At 45.7% G+C, this 23,894-nt stretch overlaps 1 protein-coding gene and 1 long non-coding RNA gene across 2 annotated transcripts in view; one reads left to right on the forward strand and one right to left on the reverse strand.

The window, feature by feature from the left end:
• Positions 1 to 213: 213 nt before the first annotated feature.
• The window catches only part of LOC117092631, a 28,444-nt gene continuing 4,763 nt past the window's right edge, over positions 214 to 23,894 (forward strand). Inside the window, exons 1-2 of the long non-coding RNA XR_004440863.1 lie at positions 214 to 504; positions 1,269 to 1,364. This is a non-coding gene — a long non-coding RNA (uncharacterized LOC117092631). The remainder of the gene's footprint in view (positions 505 to 1,268; positions 1,365 to 23,894) is intronic.
• Positions 1,638 to 1,989, reverse strand: LOC117092630 (40S ribosomal protein S27-like). The gene has a single exon (XM_033226475.1). It carries the CDS (start codon positions 1,957 to 1,959, stop codon positions 1,705 to 1,707), a length of 255 nt encoding a protein of 84 aa, XP_033082366.1. The 5' UTR covers positions 1,960 to 1,989; the 3' UTR covers positions 1,638 to 1,704.

The raw sequence follows: 23,894 nt of genomic DNA on the forward strand, positions 1-23,894 counted from the left end.
ACACTGTACTCACCCCTTCCCCCAGCCCCCACCCAGCTCCTTCTTCTCTGCACTTATTCAACAGTATTTATTCAGTACCTGATTTGTGGCAGACTCTATGTTAGGCACCAGGGAGCCAAAAATGAAGACCAAGGATTCTTACTCTTAGGAGCTGACATTTGGGGGAGGGTGGTGGTTATGCAGGGAGGGACACATTAAACAGATTTGTCCTAAGTGTTAAGAGAAGCCATTGAAGAACCTCAGTGAGAAAGTGGTGTAAAGCTCCTATTGATTGAAGAACTTGAGTGAGAAAGTGGTAATAATTTGGCAATCTGCTCATATGTGTCTGGCCTCTCCGGTTGCTCTTAGCTCCTGAGGGCAAAGCCTGGGCCTCATCCTCTTGTGGATCCAGGAGAGCAGTCGCTGAAGAGAAAGAGGAAGAAAAGGAATGGCTAGAAAAGAAAGTTTATTTCCACTGCAGGAAGCACTGCCTCTCACCTGAGAAATGTCCCAAGCAGGAATCAGGTAAATAAGACTCCGTGAAAAATCATCTGGCTGGGTGACCTGGGACAATCATCTTGACCATCATGAGCATCAGTTTCTCCTTTCGAGGACTGGGAGAGGATGTTTTTGTTCTTTAGCAACATTCACCTTCCACAAAATGTTAAGTCTCTATCACCTTAGAAAAGCCCCAGTGTGGGGGCTAAATGGGGAGGGGTTAAGAAGAGAGAGGGAGGAAAGGGAGATTTCGGTGGCTACAAAAACAGGGACTGGTGATCTGGAGCCAGTTCCAACTAGCTTGTGAGACTATGCATCTCATCCCAACACTGCTTTTGGTGACATCATGGCCGTAGTTTGAAATCGGCCACAGTGGGAGTATTTACACCACAGAAATTGATGAACACTACCAATCAGAGTGCCCCCCACCAGCCAGAAATCTAGCTGTTTAAACACTCACCAGCCCACCACTTGGCAAGACTGCAATGATTAAAATAATAAAGATCAGAGAAGACTGAGAGTTCCATCTGGCTCAGTCAGCAAGCTTCAGGAAGGGAAGGTCTAGCGGGTGGAGCCACCAGGGAGAAGGGGCATACACATTTACCTCTCCTCTCCCTGGGACCCCTTAGGCTCACACTCACAGAACTTGGTGTCTGTGCCAAGCACTAGACCAGAGTCTTACATAATTTCTTTAATCCTTTAAGCAGCTCCGTGAATCAGGCCTGACTCTCCCTATTATATCCTGACTTCTAAAGGAGACATACGATTTGATTCAGTAATTCCCCTTCTAGGAATTCATCCTGAGGAGATGTGCCGAGTGATGTATGTTCAGAGATGCTCATCACTGTGTTATTTATCACAGAGGAAAACTTGAACAATATCCTGAGGTAAGTTTGGATCCATTCCTTGGAACATTAGGAAAACATTAAAAGAGCTGTTTTTGAGGAATTTTTAATGAAGTGAGAAAATGTTCATAATATAATATTAACTATAAAAAGGATATCAGTTATACAGCATGATTCCAATGTTTATATATGTATATATACACACACATACACACATATATACATCAAAAAAGAAAATATACCAAAATATCAACAGTTTTATCTCTGGGTGATAGATTTGGGGTGATTTTTATTGTTTCTTTATCTTCTTAGGAATTTTTTTTTTTTAATCCAAAATGTGTTTATTGAGATGGTTTCCCACTCGTCTTGATTCAGAGTGCCTTTAGTGCTGCTTCCTCCTAAAGGAACATCCTTCTGTAAGCCTTGCTTTTCCTCCTGTAGGCTGGCAGAGGACAGTGGAGCAGCCAACACACAAAACTACCGTTTGTGCATGGCTAAAGACCATGGTGATTTTATAGCATCCTGGGCATTTCACATCCATGAAGTAGGAATTGGGGCTCTGCACCAGGCGTTTCTTCTTGTGTTTCCTCTTCTCCTCTTCTGGGGAGGGATGAAGGAGATCCTTTGCGAGAGGCATGTTCTCGTGTGGGTAGGTCGTCACCGCTGGAAAGGCTCTTCTTAGGAATTTAAACTATGAACATTATTCACCATGTTGTGCTCTTGCGACACATGCATTTTGCTATATATATGTTAATACTTCAACAGATTTTAAAAATATATCCATAGTTAATATACAAAAAGGCAATAACAATGGTTGCTTCAGGCGAGGCACGGTGGCTCATGCCTATAATCTCAGCACTTTGGGAGGCCGAGGAGGACAGATCATAAGGTCAGGAGTTCAAGACCAGCCTGGCCAACATAGTGAACCCTCATCTCTACTAAAAATACAAAAATTAGCCGGGCATGGTGACACGCGCCTGCAGTCCAAGCTACACGAGAGGCTGAGGCGGGAGAATCACTTGAACCCAGCAGGCACAGGTTGCAGTGAGCCGAGATCGCGCCACTGCATTCCAGCTTGGGCAACAGAGCGAGACTTTGTCTCAAAAAAAACAAAAAACAAAAAACAGTGGTTGCTTCATGAGGAGAGAACTGTGTGGCTATGAAACAGGAAGGAGAGGGAGACTTTAACTCTTTACTATTTGCGTCTTTTGAATTTGGAATCATGTGAGTTACGTAACCTACTCAAAAATTATTTAATTACGTTTTCAAAAAAAATAAGCTACAAGAATGCATATATTCTTTAGGAAAAAATGTTAATTTCAAAAACCATCCCCAATTTATGGATGAGAGAACAGAAGGTCATAACTGTGGAAGGAGCCCAGTTACCCAGCTAGAAGATGGCTCCAATGCCAGTGCACATCCAGAAATAGCAATTCCTGAGTGTGTTTGAAGAATTGAGTTTGCAAATTACTGCCTCCCTACAGACTCATTACTATTTCATAGATGCAAAAACTGAAAACACTCAAATTTAGAACCCACCTCCCTCACCACTTTCCCCACTCCCAGCCTAGCACCTCTTCTCTCACCACCCCACCAGGCCAACAGGCATAGTCTCTACAACAGTCTGTTAAGGAAAGGATAACCTAGACTGTCCCTGTGAGGCCCAGGGAGGACAGTCACTCACCCCAAGCCCCTCAGCGGGCCATATATCTCTCAAAAGACTGTAACTCTAGAAACAGTCCAGAACCTTGGGCGGGAGGAAGGAAGGGCCCTCCCAGAGCCAGGGAGCAACATCTGGAACAGTTTGTGCCTTTGGAGCAGGCATGCAGTCATTAGTAGGGCTTTGGCATGTTAGGGGCAATAACTGCATATTTTCTCTAGGGTGCATTGTGAGCCTCCTTTGCTCAAAATGTAATGAGTATGTCTCTATAAGGGGAGGAGGGATGTTTATACTCCTCCCTGGACTGCCTGGGCTGCTCTTCTGCCTTCTGGTTGGCCTTAGGCTCACCTGCCTTCCTATTTTTAGAAGCATCAGACAGCCCTAGACCAGCCGCTAGATGTCACAGCCAGCTTGGCTTCCCTGATAGGACATGGGACCAGTGGGGCACACTGATGGAGAAAGAATCATTTGCTGCAGTGCTCCTCTGTGGTCAAGATCCACTTCTTTTCATCTATCTGCACTCAAAGACTCTACCCAGGAGATTTTCCAAACTTAAAAAATGGAGAGGTATTTTGTTGTTATTGTTGTTCCCTAGAAGTTTCATGGGGGAAAAATACAAATAAGCTCAAGAAGAGTAGAGATGAACCTGTAGCCTCATCTCTTGTGTCCCCTCCCCTCCCACCCAGGCTGTTGCTTTCTGTCATTCTCTTTTGGGCCCTTACAAAGGTAGGTTCTTCCACTTGTAGTACCTTTCCTTTTCTCTCTGCGCTCACCCCTGTCTGAAAAACTCAGCCATCTTCTCCAGGAAGCCTTCCAAGCAGCGATAAGTCCTCTGATTTCCCCATAGTGCCTGTGCTTCTCTGTCACAGCCACCATCACCCATGGTACTGAATCCTTTCTTACCTTTCTCTCCAACCTAACTATATGTGTCTTGAGAACTGGAGAAGTGATTGTTTCTCTAGCAAGATTGCCAGTGTCCAGTATAGGACCAGGGACAGAATAACATGCACAGTAAATGCCAAGTAACTGATTGGCTAATTGACTGAATGAATAAGTGAATAAATACAGTAATAAAGTGTCAGAGATGAAAGAGGAGAGGATGGGACCCCATCATTTTACAGCTAAGGAAACCGAAGCTTAGGGAAAGGAAGAAGGTATCATCAGGAAGGAAGTGACAGAATACCAACTCAAACTAACTTAAGAAAAATGTTGGCTGGGCACAGTAGCTCACACCTATAATCCCAGCACTTTGGGAGGCCAAGGCGGGCAGATCACCTGAGGTCAGGAGTTCCAGACTAGCCTGACCAACATGGAGAAACCCCATCTCTACTAAAAATACAAAATTAGCTGAGCGTGGTGACATGCACCTGTAATCCCAGCTACTCGGGAGGCTGAGGCAGGAGAATCGCTTGAACCTGGGAGGCAGAGGTTGCAGTGAGCCAGGATCACGCCATTGCACTCCAGCCTGGGTGACAGAGCAAAACTCCGTCTAAAACAACAACAACAACAAAAAGAAACAAAAAAAGAAAGAAAGAAAAGAAAAGAAAAGAAAAATGTAGTGAGGAAATGTATTGGCTCATAAATCAGGGCAAGGATGAAACTGGACTTCAAAATATCTGAAACTGAATGTTCGAAAGTCCTCTTCATGTCAGGTTCACTCTCAGAGGCCACTTTCTTTACAAGGTTGGGGTCTGGCTATTGGCAGCAACATGCCCCTCTCCTTAGAGTTCTGCAAATGAAGATACAAGAGCTGCAATTGAAACAAGACCCCAGAGAAGGATTCTGAGTGGCCCAATGTGGACCCATGCTCACCCCTTGACAATTCACTGTGGAGTATGGCAGCTCCCAACTAGAGGAGAGGCAATTCTCCCAAACACGTGGGGAATCATAGCTACAACCCTTGGGGGAAACCATTGTGAGAGGGACAGCCACTCAATTTAAATCTACTAGGGTCACCAGCATTTCTTGAATAACTCTGTACTCAACCCATGTTAGATATTTTCATACCCATTGTCTTACAATAACTCTGTGAGGTAGATATCATTACTCCCATTTTACAGATGAGAAAACTGAAGTTCAGAGAGGGTAAGTAATTGGAGAGTTATGGCATCCAATAGGACGCTTAGTCTCATCCTCCTCTGTGTACAGATGAAGAAACTGCAGCCCCAAGATGGTAGAGACTTGCCTGAAGTCACAGAGTAGGTCAGTAGGATAGTCTAGGAACTAGAAGTCATATGAGCATTTTGTCACACTATATTATAGGTGTGTAATGGGCATCTTTGGGATATCAGCTCTGCTCCCTTCTTTCAGAACAGCCCACTCACCAATCCACATGACTATGAGAAATGACCCCCAGAGGTGTAGCCTAGCAGCCGTGTTTGTTTTATGTGACCCCATGCCACTACCCAAAGCTGATTGGGCCAGGGTTGGACATGTGGTTCTGTTACACCAGTCGCCTCCTCTTGGGAATTTGGAGATTGTTTTTACATCGCTGGACCTGTCAGGTACTGTCAGCAGGCATGTTTTCCTCCATGTGATCTGATTGGTGGAGAAGGTCAGTCCGGGAAGAGAAAAGAGCACAGAGGCAGGGAGAAACTCCTGAGAGCTTTCCCAAGTCTGGGCCAAGTCCTTTTCGTGTTTGGTTCCTTTAGACTTCCAGTTCCCTTGTAATCACTTCCCCTTTCTTTGTCTAAACTGACTGTAGTGGATTTCTTATGAAAATAGCATCCTAAGATAGCATATAGCAAAGTACCTTTACTAGAAAGGGTACAGTTGTGTGAAATCATCTCGGCACTTCAGCCGTTTGAGATGATCAGATGACAAGGCCAGTGTGGGCCAGAGTGCAGCACTGCTGTGTCCTTGAGGTGATGCAAGGGAGGCTGATTTGAAGGAGCTGAATGTGCGGCCAGGCAGGGAGATGAAGCAATGAAGCAGTAAACAAGAAAGAGTTCTTCTGGTCAAAACCATCCAAGGTGTCAAGTGGGTATAGGGAGGGACTGGGAGGCATTAACTCGTGGAGGGGTTTCCCAGGGGTGGTTACAAACCAAATCATTACAGTGAAAGCAGTTATGTCCCCATCCTATGCTCTAGCCTGACCCTGACATCAGAGGCTTTGTCATTTCCTGAACTTGTACCACACTATCCCACCTTTGTGCCTTTCTTCATGCAGTTCTATCTGCCTAGGAGCCCTTCCATCCTACCTCAGCCCAGCTCAAAGGCTGCCTAATCCCTACAGCCTTGCCCTAGCCCAAAGGGAAAATAAGCTCTCTTCTTGTAGGTTCCCACTTGGACCCACTACTGTGTACTTTATATTATAATTACCTGTGCAAGTACCTGTCTCCCCCACTAGAATGTGAGCCCTGAGGCCAGGACTCTGATCTGATTCATCTGCTTCTCTATTGCCTAATGCTAGGGCTGGCCCCTGCAAAGGTGAAAATTTGCTCAATGCCTGAGTGTGCCCACTGTCCATGCTAACCATGGGAAAAAGTAATATGCTTGCTGCCTCCTTATCAACCTCCTACTCCACCTACCAATAAGAGAGAAAGATTTGAGGGGCCGGGAGTCCATCCTCCCATGGTGTGGGGTGGAGTTGGGAGCTGTGTGTGGCTCTGCATATGCATTGCATGTGTGTATGTGTATGTATGGGTATGTGCAGGAGCTCTCTCTAGGTTGTAGTCAAGGAGGGCTTCCCCCAGAGGAAGGCCATGGGGAAGAACCACAGGGCCTAGCTGTGTGTGCCACCCCCTGCTCCAACTCTTCATTCTAGTGGCATGGTCTTATAGGCCAACAGGCATCAGGCCGGGAGGCTGATGGGAGATTTAGTTAATTGCAACAAAGCCAAGCATCCTGGGGCACAGTAGAGATCGGTCTAATCTGTCAAATTCTGCCCCTGAAAGATCCTGTTAACCTTTGTTAACCTGCAGTTGTACATTTATGATGATTAGATGCTTCCCTTTTTCATACAACTCTTCATGCTTACACAGGGCCAGGAGAGAGAACGGAGTGACCAGGTAAAAGGAGGCTGGATGTTAAAAGGTTTGACAAAGAAGAAGGGAGCAGAAAATGAGCTAGCATTTATTGAATATCTGCAGGTTCCAGCTCTAACAAACATTTCACTTGTACCTCCCAACCAGCCTAACAGCTAGTTATCCCATCTTCATCTTAGAGATAAGGAAGCAAGTACTCCAGCGCCAGGGTGGCTTGCTCCAGAGCACATGTCTTGGACACGGCAGAGTGGGCACTTGAACACCGTTTGCAGATGGTGCCCCCTGCCTGGAGTCCCATCACCTTTAAAGGGCCTAAAAGTGACAATCTGAGCTTCTCCAGCATCTTTTCCTCCCAGAGCTTTGTGGCTCCAAACCCTCATCACCCTGAACTCCAATCCTCTCACAAACAGCTTTTTGGAGTAACTCACAACAGTGTTCCTGGCTACAGTCAGACCACTGTCATTACACCTGCTACTTCCCTACCTAGCATTTATCCACACGCATCATTCAGTTGCTCAGTCCTGGGGGTGACTGTCTGGTATCTGCTTCTACTGTTAGACCTTAAGTTCCTTGAGGGCGTGGGCTTTATCTTTTTCACTGCTCTATCCCCATTAGTTCATTCACTGAACAAATACTTATTGCCCACTATGTGACAGGCACTGTGCTAGGTGTTTGGGATACAACAGAGAGAGAAACAGAGAGAGAGAGAGAGGATAGAAAACCCCTGCCCTCTGGAGTTTGACCCCTAGAAGAGAGAAATAGACATTAAGCAAGATAAATAAGCAAATTTTGCAGTGTATTGTTTTGGATGTTCATAAGCAATATGGACAGAAATAAAGTAGGATAGTATAATAGAGAAGGAGGGGGGTCCAATTTTATGTAAGAAAGTCAGGAAGGGCCTTGGAGGAGGCTAGAGAGGGAGCCATGTAGATACACGAAAAAAGCATTCCAGGCAGTGGGAATACAGTGGGCTAGTACTAAGGTTTGGAGGCAGGAGAGGATCTGGTGTTTTCCAGGAACAGCAAGGAGACCCGTGTGGCTTAAGCAGAGTGAGCAAAGGGCAGGACACGAGAGTCCTGCAGGGCACTGTAAGGTTGTGCCTTTACTCTGATTTGGAAAGGCACTGGAGAGTGACAGTGGAGTAACATGATCTGGTTTAGGTTTTCAAAGAATCATTCTGCCTACTGTGTTAAGAATTGATAGTCAAGCTGGGTACAGTGGCTCATGCCTATAATCCCAGCACTTTGGGAGGCTAAAACTGGAAGAGCACTTGAGCTTAGGAACAGCCTGGGCAACAGTGAAACCCCATCTCTACAAAGAATTTAAAAATTATCCGGGCATGAGAGGCTGAGGCGGGAGGATCGCTTGAGCGTAGAGGTTCAAGGCTGCAGTGAACTATGATCATGCCACTGCACTCAGCCTGGGCGACAGAGTGAGACCCCATCTCTTTTAAAAAATGGAAAAAAAAATAATTGATAGTCTCTGATGCACATTAGGTATTTAATAGTTTTGAATAAATGAAGGAATTGCACATAGGAGACTGAGAGGAAAGAAAGAAAGAAATTGCTATGGAGGGAAGATAAACCCAGAGGACACTTACAACCTTGATGCCCAGTGATCTGAGTCTAGTTATAAGGAGCTGAAAGAGGACAGATTTCTGCTGAGCAGAGTGTGAATCTTCTAGCTGTCTGTGTATCTCAGTAAATATCCCGGGAGATCTAGACTCCTCGTCATGGGAGATGTACAAGTCAGGACTGGATGGCCTCAGGAAAACCTATGAGCTATGACTTTCCACAGCTAGGAACAGCCTGTGTCCCTCAACCTCCCCTCCAGTCTTTTAGCTCAGATTATAAGTGACAGGACTCAGAGATGTTCCTGTCTCCTCCTAAAGGACCTCCACCTGACCTTCAGAATTGTGAGTCTTCTTGGTACATCATGACAGAGGAGACCCAGGAAGCAGGCCTGCAAGGACACCTTAGCTGTGGACCATTAGGAACAATATTTGGCTGGGACCAGGAGGCTATCCAGGGTAGCGGGCACTCTGTGGCCAGAGTTCTGGATTCCAGGGAGCCAAGGCCAAGGCAGGCCAGAAATTCCTTGCCTTGATTTTTGCCTCTAATTCCTCCCAGAAATGAGGCGTGTCCATCTTCAAACACTCGGGTTTTTATGAGGCGATTATGGTGATTACTATAAATCTCCTGTGTGTTGTTTTCAAAGAGGTAATTAAGTGGAGGAACCAGGCACCATTTTCATTTCTCATTAAGTGATTAGGGTTTGTTTGGTAAATCCCGGCATCTGTGGCTAGAGGCAGGCTTTGCTGAGCTTGACTTGGACCATTCACAACCTACACACAAGCTAAGCATCCAGCACCTCCCTTCTGCCTTGGCTTCTCCTAACCTGAAGGAATTAGAAGGAATCCTTTCATTGTGCAGATGAGGAAACTGAGGCACAAAATGGGAAACTGACTCAGCAATATTATACCACCCTAGAGCCAGATTCTGCCTCCCAGAGCAGAACTCTAGTCAGCACACCCTGCTATCTATCTAAAGAAGGAGCTTTCAATAGACTTGTTGCCACTGAGGCAGCTTTGCTTCTGGAAATAGGGAAGGCTCCTTCTTCAGCCTTGGATCATTTTCCCACCTGACTCTTCTTTCTCCTAGAGCCACCACATCAACAAGTATGGCAGACACTGTTGGTTGTCTACCCGACAATCATTTCCCTCTTCCTTTTCCTTTGCCCATTTCTCTCTTCGTTAGGAGAGGGTACAGCCCAATTCTGGCCAATGAGATATGCAGAGATAATACTGGGGGACTTCTGGGTTAAGATTTTCCTCCCTCTTAAAGTCACTCAAGGAGAAAGCCTTTGCTCTGTACTCACTTCTGCTTTTAGATATGGTTGTTTGAAGTGCTGCTTGGAGGCCAGGTGCAGTGGCCTATGCTTGTAATCCCAGCACTTTGGGAGGCCGAGACAGGTGGATCACCTGAGGTCAGGCATTCAAGACCAGCCTGACCAACATGGTGAAACCCCATCTCTACTAAAAATACAAAATTAGCCGGGTGTGGTGGCAGGTGCCTGTAGTCCCAGCTACTTGGGAGGCTGAGATAGGAGAATCACTTGAACCTGGGAGGTGGCGTTTGCAGTGAGCTGAGATCACACCACTGCACTCCAGCCTGGGCAACAGAGTGAGACACCGTCTCAAAAAACAAAAAAAGAAAAATAAGAATGATGCTTGGAGCTGAAGCAGTCATCTTGTAACTTGAGGCAACAGGCTAGAAGAAAGCCAGTTGCTTTAATTATCTATTACTGCTTTACAAATCACCCCCCAAATTTGGTACCTTAAAACAATTTATTATTATCTTTCACTATTCTGTAGGTTGACTGGGCTGAACTGAACAGGTCCTACATGAGGGCTCTCACATTTTTGCAGTCTGACCAAGACTCATTTAAAGACTACTGGACTGAATGTCCAAGATGGCTCACCCACATTGCTGGCAGTTGATGCTGGATATTCCCTGGGAATTCATCCGGAGCTCTTGACCTGGTCACATTCTTGACCAGGGCACCTCCTTATGGCTCAGGTGTCTCACAGCATGGCAGCTGGTTTTCAAGGGCACGTGTTTTAAGACTAAGACTTCTAAGAAGCCCAGACAGATGCTACAAGACTTATGACCTAACCTTGAAAGTTCAAAATGTCATTCCCTCCACATTGTATTGGTTAAGCTAGTCACTAAGGCTAGCCCAGATTCAAAGGGAAGAGAATTAGACTGTACCTGTTGATGAGGGAATGGCAAGATCACACTGCAGAAGAGCAAGTGGTGTGGTAGATATTGTTGTGTCCAGGTATTATATTGGGTAAGTACAATCTGCCATGCCTATACCCTTGCGATGATATAGTAAGATGGAAACAGCTGTGGTCCTTGTTATATCTAAGTTACTGTACCATCCCTAGAAGGACTTCTTGTTAAGTAAACAAATAATGTCCTAAAAGTTTAAGCCAGCCGGGCGCGGTGGCTCACGCCTGTAATCCCAGCACTTTGGGAAGCCGAGGCAAGCGGATCACGAGGTCAGGAGATCAAGACTGTCCTGGCTAACACGGTGAAACCCTATCTCTACTAAAAATACAAAAAATTAGCCGGCCGTGGCAGTGGGCACCTGTAGTCCCAGCTACTTGGGAGCCTGAGGCAGGAGAATGGCGTGAACCCGGGAGGCAGAGCTTGCAGTGAGCCGAGATCACGCCACTGTACTCCAGCCTGAGCGACAGAGTGAGACTCCACCTAAAAAAAAAAAAAAAGAAAGAAAAAGAAAAAAAGATTTAAGCCATTGGAGTTGGGTTTTCTGTGAAAGTTTGGTGCAGGGGGCAAACATGATTGGAGAAGGCCTTCTGGAGGAGGCGGGACTTAAACTGGACATTTCAAGACCATTTCACATTCTTAGACTTGGGCATCAGATACTCCTAGGTTTGAGCTCTATTTCTGCAATTATGACTATCTGTGTGGCTCTAAGTAAGTTAGCCTCTCTGAGCTTCAGTTTCCTCGTTTGTAAAATAAGGATAATAGTACCTGCCTGTGATGTCATTCAGATGATTAAATGAGGTGATACACAGTAAAAGCTTAGCATGAGGTCTGACATATAAGTGATCTGCAAATGTCATTTATCATTATTTTATAGCATTATTAATTGAGATGAGGAAGAGGAGTCCAATGAGGTCATTGTTGGAATATTGAGGGGAGGTGTCAGGAAAGCCCTTTGTGAGGGACACAGCAACCCCAGCTCCCATTTCTGGGGCTACAGGCAGAGCTGGGGGACCGGTGAAGGAGGCTGTAGAAGGGCTTGTGCCCTGGGAGAAGCTGGACTGTCCTTTACAGCTCAGTAATGGAGAAGAGGTGGGAGTGAGCCTATAATTTGGGGGTTGGGCAGAGGGGTCTAGTTGGGACCCTGGCAAGTTAGCTTAGAGCAGCCAGCAAGGCCCTAAACCTTCCTCTATGGAAACAGCCTGAAGTTGAAGGGAGGGAGAGGCCAGCAGGGAACCCCTCTGCAGGAAGGTTGCCCAACTCATCCCCATATCCCTACAACTTTCTGGGTTTAGCACTGAAGATCTTATGTCCTGGGAAACCCCTCAGTCCTGCACAAACCAGGCTGGTTGGTCAGATCCTGTCTGCTGGAGATCCTCTAGGTAGGGGCCTCTAGGAGGCCTGGTGTCTCAGTCTTGGGGATATCACCTAGGGCCATGGGTCTGCCCCATGGAGCTACCACCAGGGCAACCAGGCTTTACATCTCATTGGTCAGGGACCGCAAAAGCCCCTCAGTGATCACAGGCTGCATGTCAGGGTCTGAGGACACAGTGTAGTGCTGAGTAGAACAAGCTCTTTCCAGAAACTGTCTCAGTCCTTTGGGAGAGTCAGTCTTGTGTTATCACCAGCGAGTAACATGGTACAAATTTAGGTGCTCAAAACATATAAGGACTGCATTCATGCCTGAGATCTGTCTTCACCACACCAAGCCTAGTACTGAAATTGCACCATTCACACTTCATTTGTTAGGTTTGAACCAATACAGACGGTGTTCCCAGAAGCTTTCACCTGTCATGCATCCTCAGGATAAAGGAATCCACAGTGCTTTCCTGAGGAGGAGAGAACTTTGGGAACCCCCTAACCCTGGGGTTAAGGGAGGAAGGAGCCATAATGGGAGGCCTGAGACACTTTGAGGACCTCACAATTGGGCCGGTGTGGTACTGAGTGGGGGCAAGAGTGAGCTTGAGCTGGCATGTCATGACTGGAGATGATAAACTGATCACTTGTTTTATCCCCTTATCCTTTAAGGGCCTTCTAAAATGATTGTTAAGGAATAAAATAAATAAATAAATAAATAAACCCACAACAATAAAGATAATGGGTGAGGTAACCTCAGTTGACAAGATATTTCAACAAATTTCAGGACACTAAAAAGCAAATGGGCCAGGTGCAGTGGCTCACACCTGTAATCCCAACACTTTGGGAGGCTGAGGTGGGAGGATCACTTGAGTCCACAAGGCAGAGGCTGCAGTGAGCCAAGATTGTGCCACTAAACCCCAGCCAGACCCTATCTCAAAAAAAAAAAAAAAAAAAAGCAAATGGAGGTAACAGATGAAGCAGGCCAGAGAAAACCTCAGTAGAGTGTGTGCAGAGACGACAGAGGGAGCACCTGGGCAGAACCAGCAAGACGCAGAGCTTAAAGAGGGGATTGATTGGAAGTCTGTACATTGGACAGTCTCTCCCCACCACTGTGTGCAGAGCACTGGGAAAGTTGGCATCTGTGCTCCAGGTGGGAGATCAGGGGGTTTCTGGAGAAATCTAATGTCTCCAGAAGACATGCTCTGGCACTGGGGTGGGAGTGGAGAGAAGAAGTCCTCTGCTCTAGTGACTGACTGACTGGTTGCCACTGGCAGCCTAAGGCATACCAGCTAGTCAATGGGCTTTTTAGTTCTTCATTTCTAAATATGAATGGACAATCAAAGATGACCACACATTTGAGGAAAGTCTCCAAACTCAGAGAAAGACAAATGAATAAAATGGGCTCAGAGGAAATAGGAATAACACAAGAAACAAAAAAGAACTAAAAAATAGTTTTTTTTCCTCTATTTACACCTTCCCAGGGATTCAAGGGGGCATTGTATGCATCAAATACAACTGGATGGTATGAGGAAAAAAGAAACAGAGACCAAGAGAGCGCTTTTGAAAATTCAAGAAATATATATGCTTTTAAGTTTAATAGAATGTTGGCTGGGCACGGTGGCTCACGCCTGTAATCCTAGCATTTTGGGAGGCCAAGGTGGGCGGATCACCTGAGGTCAGGAGTTCAAGACCAGCCTGGCCAACATAGTGAAACCCAGTCTCTACTAAAAATACAAAAATTAGCTAGGCATGGTGGCACATGCCTGTAGTTCCAGCTACTCAGGAAGCTGAGGCAGGAGAATTGCTTGAACCCGGGAGGCGGGGGTGGCAGTGAGCTGAGATCGTGCCACTGTACTCCAGCTTGGGCGACAGAGCAAGACTCTGCCTCAAAACAAAACAAAAAACTTTTTTAATAGAATGTTTTAAAATTAAGGAAATTTATCAGAGTGAAATAAAAATATGAGGAGGTAGAAAACATAAGACATAAAGAATCCAAGAAATAAAAAATCCAACAAACGGGAATTCCTGCAAAAACAGAAATAGAGAAGATGAATTATTTAAAGTTACAATAAAACATTTCTCATAAAGTTCAAAGATGTCCATATTAAAAGAGCTGTGTGCCTAGAAAATGAATGAAAAAATGATCTACCCTCAGGTACAGCATCTTAACATTTTTGAACACAGGGATAAAGAGATCTAAAGCTTTCAGATGGGAGAAAAATGAAAAGAAAGAAAGAGGTCAAAAAGGAATGAGAATCAGAATGACTTCAGAATTCTCAGCAGCAATACTAGACGCTAGAGGACAATGGAGAAATGTTTCAACTGCTGAGAGAACTGAACTTTCCATCTAGAATTCTATATAGGCTGAACTATCAATTTTAAGGATATAATAAAGATATATGGAGACACATAGGAGTCAGAATACCTTCATCATCTGCGCTGTTCCTTAGGTAGTTACCTGGAGAGTGTGCCCCAGAAAAACAAGGAAATACACCATTAAAGAGGAGTTTCAAAGAGACTGGACTTCATGCAGAAAGTCATGAAAGGAAGTCAGACGACAGATGTCCAGCAGGCTTGGACACTAGCCGACCACACTGGAGTAGGACAGTAGAGGGCCTTGAAAGGAAGTCTCTGGGGAAAGGAGGAGACCAGGTGAGAGAGAGACTAGATAAACATTAGGGAAGGATAAAGGCAGTTAGAAACTTGAGGAAAAGAAAAGGTGAGGCCAGGAGTGGTGGCTCACGCCTGTAATTCCAGCACTTTGGGAGGCCACAGCGGGCGGATCACCTGAGGTCAGGAGATCAAGACCAACCTGGGCAACATGGTGAAACCCTGTCTCTACTGAAAATACAAAAATTAGCCAGGTGTGGTGGCGAGCATCTGTAACCCAGCTAACTCGGGAGGCTGAGGCAGGAGAATCGCTTGAACCTGGGAGTCAGAGGTTGTAGTGAGCTGAGATGGCACCACTGCACTCCAGCCTGGGCGACAGAGTGAGACCCTGTCAAAAAAAAAAAAAAAGAAAAAAAGAGGGAGTCCATATGTGTCACCATTGTGCAAAAAGCAAAGGAGCTGTGCTGCTCTGTCTATGGAGTAGCCTTTCTTTTCTTTCTCTACTTTCTTAATAAACTTGCTTTCACTTCACTCTATGGATTCATCCCAAATTCTTGCTTGTGCAAGATCCGAGAACTCTCTCTGGGGGTCTGGATTGGGACTCCTTTCCGGTAACATCTTCCTGGCAAACCATGAAGGGAGTAAACTGAAGAGACCCCCAATTCAAAGGAAAATTGCATGGCACCAATTGGCTGACTTTGGGACACAGTTGGAGATGCTGGTTATTTTGTCAAGGCTTTGACTGGAATGGCATGCTTTCAAATACAAACAGACTGCTTTACGGAATCAAAGTTGAGTTACAGAGCAATTAAAGCCCCTCAGGAGAGCTAGCCTCATACCTTGTCTACACAGTCACAGTACAGGGTTCCTAACATATCAGATTGCCACTGCCTTCCTCTTCTGTAACTAAAGACCCTGTACTCGACAGATCAGCTGGCACTACCCAGATTGATAAACTAGCTCATCTGGTCTTGTGGCTCCTGCCCAGAAACTGACTCAGGGCAAGAGGACAGCTTCGACTCCCTATGATCTTATCTCCAACTGGATCCATCAGCACTCCCCACTTTCCGACCACCTACCCATCATTTTATCCTTAAAACCTGCAGTCCCCAAGTTCTGGGGGAGACTGGCTTGAGTAATAATAAAACTCTGGTCTCCTGTTAAAAAAAAAAAAAAAGAAAGGAAGGAAGCAGAGAGAGAGAGAGAGACAGAAAGAGGAAAAGAAAGAAAGAAAGAAGAAAAGAAAGAGAAAGAAGCTATATATATGTATAGAATATGCTTATTTATGCATTGAGTACCTAGGGGAAAAATATACGGGAAACCTGGCATTGCTTTTTTGAGGGGGGCTTTTGAACAGAGAGAATGGCGGTTGGATGAAAACCTAATTTTCACTGTTTGAAATCTTTACTATTTATTCTGCCTACATTAAGAAAAAAAAGGCAGGAGAAGCATAATAAATATATAAAGGCAAGTGTTAGAAGAAATGGCTGAGTCTGAACTCTTTTACATCATAGAAGGTGTCAGGCAGATGGAGGCTGTTGCTTTTTAACCGTGATATGCATTACTTTGATGAGACTATTTTTTAAATTGTTTTTATTGTGGTAAAATAAACGTAACACAAAATTCACCATTTAACTTTTTTTTTTTTTGGAGATTTTTTTTTTTTTTTTTTTGAGACGAAGTCTTGCTCTGTTGCCCAGGCTGGAGTGCAATGGCACCATCTCGGCTCACTGCAACCTCTGCCTCCCAGGTTCAAGTGATCCTCCTGCCTCACCCTCCCAAGTAGCTGGGATTACAAACATGTGCCACCACACCTGGATAATTTTTGTATTTTTAGTAGAGACGGGGTTTCACCATGTTGGCCAGATTGGTCTTGAGCTCCTGACATCAAGTGATCCACCTGCTTTGGCCTCTCAAAGTGTAGGGATTACAGGCATGAGCCACTGCACCCAGCCCATTTAACCATTTTTAATTGTACAATTCAATGGCATTAAGCACATTCATGTTGTTATGCAAGCATTACCACCATTCATCTCCAGAACCTTTTACATCTTCCCAAACTGAAACTCCAAACCCATTAAGCAATCCTCCCATTCTCCAATCCTCCCAGCCCCTGGCAACCACCATTTTGCTTTCTGTCTCTATGAATCTGATTACTTATATATTTGGAATCATACAGTATTTTTATTTTTGTGACTGGCTTATTTTATGTAGCATAGTGTCTTCAGGGTTCATCCGTGTTGTAGCATGTGTCAGAATCAGCCTTTTTATGGTTGAGTAATATTCAGATGAAACTATTTTTATTTTTTATTTATTTTTATTTTTTGAGATAGAGTCTCGCTCTGTCGCCCAGGCTGGAGTGCAGTGGCCGGATCTCAGCTCACTGCAAACTCCGCCTCCCGAGTTTACGCCATTCTCCTGCCTCAGCCTCCCCAGTAGCTGGGACTACAGGCACCTGCTATCTTGCCCGGCTAGTTTTTTGTATTTTTTAGTAGAGACGGGGTTTCACCATGTTAGCCAGGATGGTCTCGATCTCCTGACCTCATGATCCACCCGTCTTGGCCTCCCAAAGTGCTGGGATTATAGGCTTGAGCCACCGCGCCCGGCCGAAACTATTTTTTAAATAGAGGAATAGGAGGAGGAGGAAAAAAGGAGGATGTAGGTAGATAATAAGAGATGTCCTTGGTCGGGCAATGATGTGCTGTTTGCCCGGCACATTAGTTTTCTATTGCTGCATAACAAATTACCACAAACAGCAGCTTAAAGCAGTTCTGTTTATTACCTCATAGTTCTGTAGTTCATGTATCTGGGTGGGTGCCACTGACTGGGATCTCTCTGCTCACACTATTACAACGTCTGAATCAAAATGTCAGTGGGGGCCGGGCGCAGTGGCTCACATCTGTAATCCCAGGACTTTGGGAGGCCGAGAGTGGCGTATCACTTGTCAGGAGTTCAAGACCAGCCTGGCCAACATGGTGAAACCCTGTCTCTACTAAAAGTACAAAAATTAGTCAAGCCTGGTGGCATGCACCTGTAGTCCCAGCTACTCAGGAGGCTGAGGCAGGAGAATCGCTTGAACCTGGGAGGTGGAGGTTGCAGTGAGCCAAGATTGTGCCAGTGCACTCCAGCCTGGGTGACAGAGTGAGACTCCATCTTAAAAAAAAAAAAAAAAAAAAAAGATGTCAGCAGGGCTGGGCTGTCATCTATGTCATCTAGAAGCTCTTCCAGCCTCTTTTACACTGTTGGCAGAATGTTCCTTCCAGCTGTGGAACTGAGGTCCTCATTTCCTTGCTGTTGGCCGGGGTGAATGGAGCTCCTGGAAGCCATTCTCCCTTCCTTGCACATGCCCCCACTCCCTTCAAAGCAAGTAACGGCAGGTCAAGTACTTCTCATGCCTTGATTCTGACTTCCTTCTCTCTTACCAGCCAGAGAAAACTCACTTTTAATGAACCCATGGGATTTGATTGGGCCCACCCAGTTCATCTGGCTTTTGCCACATACCATAACATAACCACAGGTTCAACACACACTCAAAGGGGAGGCCACTTTACAAGGGTGAGGGTCACTGGTGACACCATAGAACTCCGCCTGCCCCAATGACCTTCAACCTTGGATAATTAGCTCTTCTGTGGAATATGTTATATTACATGGCAAGAATTTTGCAGATGCAATTAAGGTTACTACCCAGTTGACCTAAGATAGGGAGATTAACCAGGTAGGCCTAAGATAATCATGTAAGCCCTTTAAAAGCAGAGTTTTGTCCAGCTGGTGACAGAAAAGAAAGTCAGAAATTCAAAGCATGAGGACTCTATCTTGAAAGTGGAGAGTGCACGTGGAAGGGACCCTAGAGCAGCCTCTAGTGCCAAGGCCACCCCATGGCCAGCAGTGACCAAGGTAATGGGGACTCGCTAGGAACTGGATTCTGCCAACAATGTGAATGAGCTTGGAAGTGATTCTTTCCCAGGGCCTCTGAAAGAGAGCCAGGCCCAGCTGAAGCCTTGATTTCAGACTTGCCATACTGTGGGCAGAGAACACAGTCAAGCCTGCGCAGACTTCTGATCTACAGAACTGTGAGGTAATAAATGGATGGTTTTTTTGTTTTTGTTTTTTGAGATAGTCTTGCTCTGTTGCCCAGGCTGGAGTGCAGGGTCACGATCTCGGCTCACTGCAACCTCTACCTCCTGGGTTCAAGTGATTCTCCTGCCTCAGCCTCCCAAGTAGCTGGGACTACAGGCAGGTGCCACCACGTGCTATTTTCAGCAGAGACGGGGTTTCACCATGTTAGCCAGGATGGTCTTGATCTCCTGACCTTGTGATTTGCCTGCCTCAGCCTCCCAACGTGCTGGGATTACAGGTGTGAGCCACCACACCTGGCGATGGATGTTGTTTTAAGTCACTAAGTTTATGGTGATTTATTATGTAGCAAAAGAAAATTTATACACCTGGCTGTCCCCCTACCAGTCTGCTCCCAAAACTCTTTATTTTGTTTGTGTCCCAAGAGGTGTTTTAGACTAGACTGCAGACAGGCAGACCTGGGTTAGAACTTTTCCTCTATAAGGATTTGCAGTCATGAGCACAGTAAACATTCACTAAACAGCAGGTGGAATGACTGTTTTTATACTCGTACTCCCTCTGTAATTGATCTCAATTCCCTGCCCCCACTTCTCTGGAAAGTTTACACACTCTCCCCTGCACTTTGCACTTATTCTACTACTGCATTATCAGAAGTTGCCACAGCCCCTGTCATGATGAAAGAGCTCTGAGAATGTGGAAGAACACAGTGGAACTTTCTGGAAGTCTGAGCTATCCAGTGAAGAGGGCTGCTCAGGGAGGGGTGAGTTATCTGTTGCTAGAGTAGCTACCTGTCAGGGATGCTGGAAGGGGTTGACTTCATGACATCCTGAGTCTGCCTCTTGCTTGTGTTTTGAAGCTGGCATTTTGTGTTGGAGGGGGACATGGGGTGGGGGGGATTTTCTTTTTTTTTTTGGATAGAGTCTCTCTCTGTTGCCCAGCCTGGAGTGCAGTGGCGTGATCTCAGATCACTGCAACCTCCACCTCCCAGGTTCAAGAGATTCTCCTTTCTCAGCCTCCCAAGTAACTGGGATTACAGGCGTGAGCCACTGCACCAAGCCTGGCATTTGTTTTATTGAAATGTAAAACAAATATATATGTGTGTGTGTGTGTATACACACACACACACACACACACACACACGCCAGGAGGCAGGTGCTAGAAGGTGAGAGACCTCTCCAGCTGGGGTTAGCAGGGAAGGCAGAGTCAGGTATTAGAGTGGGGCATTAATTCATTCACTGAATTACTTGAACATGTATTCTTGACTCTGGCAGTCTTGCACTGGGAGATTCTGAAATAGACTGAAATATAGGTGAGATTTTGACAGCTGCTCCTGTGGAAGAAGTTCCAGGTAGAAGTCACATCATGATCAAGACCTGACAGATCCACTTCTCCATGGAGCAGCCACAGGACAAGCAGGGAGTTCTGAAGCATGTGTTCTGCTAGGAGGGAGGAGGGATGGGACTTGTGGTTGTTTCGGTGGTGTGGGACAGGGAAAAGATGAGAGTGCGCACAGTGGATCCTGGAAGGTTGGGGCTGGGATCAAGGAGTCTCCTAGTTCTGTGCAGGGATCCAGAACAGGGAGATGCAGGATTGTGGGTACAGAAAAAATTGACCAGCTGGCAGAAGCCATGAAAGGTGGATGCAGGATGGATCCTGGACGCCTCTTGGTGGCCATACTGATAACTACACCTGGTAACACCCGGACAGCCAGTGCCCAGCTGATGGACTGCTTCATTTAACTCTACACTGGGAGGACACACACACCTACCCAAGTCTATCTCTCATTGCAGTAAGAATGATTTGTGTAAATGCATCTGTGCCTGAGACTGTGTGTCTGTGATGCCCAAATGCATTGGTATATACTTGTGTGTGAGTGTATGCATGTTCATTTGTGTGTCTGAGAATATGTGTATTGGTGCTGGTGACTGGGCACATATGCAAGTTGTGCATGCTTGTATGTACTAGGTGCTAGTGTGTAAGTATGCATTTGGGCATGCACTAGTGCCAAAATATGCATCTGTATGTGTGTATGTTTGTGTATCTGTTGATATGATCTCTTGTGTGCTTGTGTCTGAGTGCATGTGTGCTAATTTAAGTGTATGGGGCTTGGCTTTCTGTTACACATTGAAATAGTTAAGCTCGATAATCTTATTGTTTGTTTAAAGTTTGCTCTTGGATGCAGGCCTGTTCCAGAATAACTAGCAGATGCGAAAAGCATCCATCATGTATTTTTGCAATTAGCCGAAAACCAGAAACTTTTCTTAAATAACAGACACAATTCTGTGGGTTGCTTATTGCTGGGAGCCACCTCCTCTTGTGCCCAGCCCCAACCCTGGCCAAGCCAGAGAAGGTTTGCAAACTGTCCCTAGTGAGATGGAAAAATCATTAAGGGTTTCAGAATACAGCTCAAGGGATAGCTTACAGTGAAGAGGAGGAAGAGGAGAAAAACGGAGCAGCCTCCTAAATCTAAAAAGGCCTTGTCAAACTGACTCATCCAGCCCAGCTTTCTAGTCTGAACTCAGCTAAACAGACACTGGATAAAATTCACCTTCCTTTACCTGTTATGAAAGATTTATCACTTTCTTTGCATACTCCTATCTCCCATTATTTGGTGCATGGACCCTCACCCCCTCCAGCTAAGTGGGTCTCTCCTGTCCCTCACTGCCATCTTTTTGCTACTGCTGTTTCCTCTCTTTTCCAATGCAAACTGGACACCTCCTGCCCGCCAACAGCATTAATGCCAGTAAACTTTGTTAAGCACCTATCCCAGTCACTGGGGAGGACACCGAGGGAGGGGGTGGGAGGCAGAAACAGAGGCTTAGGGAAACTTCTCAGCATTTGGGTTCTTATGGTAAGGCACAGATCCTCATGATGCCCCTTAGCCTTTCCTCCCCACACGTATATACAGGGAACTCTTATGTGTCACAGACTATGTTGGGAATTCCAGGTGGACTTCAGACTTCGATACCTACTTGAAGATGATCCCCAAACCACAGAATCTCCAGAGTGAAAGAGTAAAGCACCCTGCCAAATAAGCATCCAGGACCTGCGTGCACACTTCCAGTGACAGTGATCATGTCCTCAGGCACTCCAATTCATTGTTGGGCGGCTCTAACCTTAGACGGTCTTCCTTATGTCGTTTCCACTGCCCTAGCTCTGCCCTCAAGCCCACATTGAATACATCTACTCCACCTCTCTTCAGAGGATTGCAGACAGTGGTGGTAGTCCCCTGGCTTCTCCTCACCATTTTGTTTTTGTTTTTGATACGGAGTCTCACTCTGTCACCAGGCTGGAGTAGAGTGGTGCAATTTTGGCTCACTGCAGCTTCCACCTCTCGGGTTCAAGCAATTCTCCTGCCTCAGCCTCCTAAGTAGGTGGGACTACAGGTGCGAGCCACCATGCCTGGTTAATGTTTTGTATTTTGAGTAGAGAAAGGGTTTCACCATGTTGGCCAGGTTGGTCTCGAACTCCTGACCTCAAGTGATCCACCTGCCTCGGCCTCCCAAAGTGCTGGGATTACAGACATGAGCCACCATGCCTGGCCTCTCCTCACCTTTAAAGACAGTGGCAGCTGCTAAGTAAGATAATAGGAAGCCCCCTATGCCACGCTGCCATCCATGTGACAACTCCCTTAGTGGGAGAACATTTGTGATACTGTTGTAGAGCTTCCCTCTCACTCTGTGAGCTCAAGAATGGCAGCAGACTAAGGAGCGGTTTAATTTGTGACCTTTCACTATGGTTTGTCACCAACTGTCAATTCAGCAAACACTAAGTACTTACTCTGTACTAGACACTGTGGATAAAAAGACCAAGACTTTTTTTTTTTTTCAACTTTTATTTTAGATTCAGGGAGTACATGTGCAGCTCTGTTAATGGTTATACTGTATGATGCTGAGGTTTGGGGTACAATTGATCCTGTCACCCAGGTAGTGAGCATAATTCCCAATAGGTAGCGCAGCCCCCAGTGTCTATTGTTCCCATCTTTGTGTCCATGTGTACCCAATGCTTAGCTCCCACTTTTAAGTGAGAACATGTATTTCCTTTTCTGTTCCTGTATTAATTCGCTTAGGATAATGGCCTCCAGCTGTATTCATGTTGCTGCAAAGGGCATACTTTTGGGGTTTTTTATGGCTGCATAGTATTCCGGGGTGTATATGTACCACATTTTCTTTATGCAGTCAACTGCTGAAGGGTACCTGACTTGATTCCATGTCTTTGCTATTGTGTATAGTGCTGTGGTGAACTTATGAGTGAATGCGTCAAAAAGACCAAGACTTGATCCCTTGCCCACAAAGATACAAGGCTGTGAGTTTTCATTATCTGCTCTGATCACTTTGTTTACTACGGTGGTTCTCAAAGTATCAATATCAGTATCACTTCACACATAAAAGAAATGCAGGGCCAGAGTGTAGCTCACGTCTATAATCCCAGCACTTTAGGAGGCAAAGCCAGGTGGATCATGAGGTCAAGAGATTGAGACCAACCTGGCCAACATGGTGAAACCCCATCTCTACTGAAAATACAAAAATTAGTTGGGTGTGGTGCTGCACGCCTGTAGTCCCAGCTACTCAGGAGGCTGAGGCAGGAGAATCACTTGAACCCAGGAGGCAGAGATGGCAGTGAGCCAAGATCGTGCCACTGCACTCCAGCCTGGCAACAAAGCGAGACTCCGTCTCAAATAAATAAATAAATAAGAGGCCAGGCGTGGTGGTTCATGCCTCCAATCCCAGCACTTTGGGAGGCCAAGGTGGGGGGATCACTTGAAGTCAGGAGTTTGAGACCAGCTTGGCCAACATGGTGAAACCCCATCTCTACTAAAAATACAAAATTTATCTGGGTGTGGTGGCATGTGCCTGTAGACCCAGCTACTGGGGAGGCTGAGGCAGAATCACTTGAACCCGGGAGGCAGAGGTAGCAGTGAACCAAGACTGCACCACTGCACTCCAGCCTGAGTGATAGAGTGAGACTCTGTCTCAAAACTAAAATAAAATAAATTAAATTAGAATTTCTGGGGGTAGGGCCTGAGGCATTGATTCTTGTTTTAAATATAGTTTAAAAGACCTTCAACAAATGCTCAGCACACTGAATGAAA

The sequence above is a fragment of the Trachypithecus francoisi genome, unplaced genomic scaffold (assembly GCF_009764315.1).
Source record: "Trachypithecus francoisi isolate TF-2019V2 unplaced genomic scaffold, Tfra_2.0 Lachesis_group12, whole genome shotgun sequence".
Lineage (NCBI taxonomy): Eukaryota > Metazoa > Chordata > Mammalia > Primates > Cercopithecidae > Trachypithecus > Trachypithecus francoisi.

Coding starts and splice junctions, on each gene's coding strand:
- LOC117092630 (XM_033226475.1), bottom strand. CDS start 1,959: ATGCCTCTCGCAAAGGATCTCCTTCATCCCTCCCCAGAAGAGGAGAAG.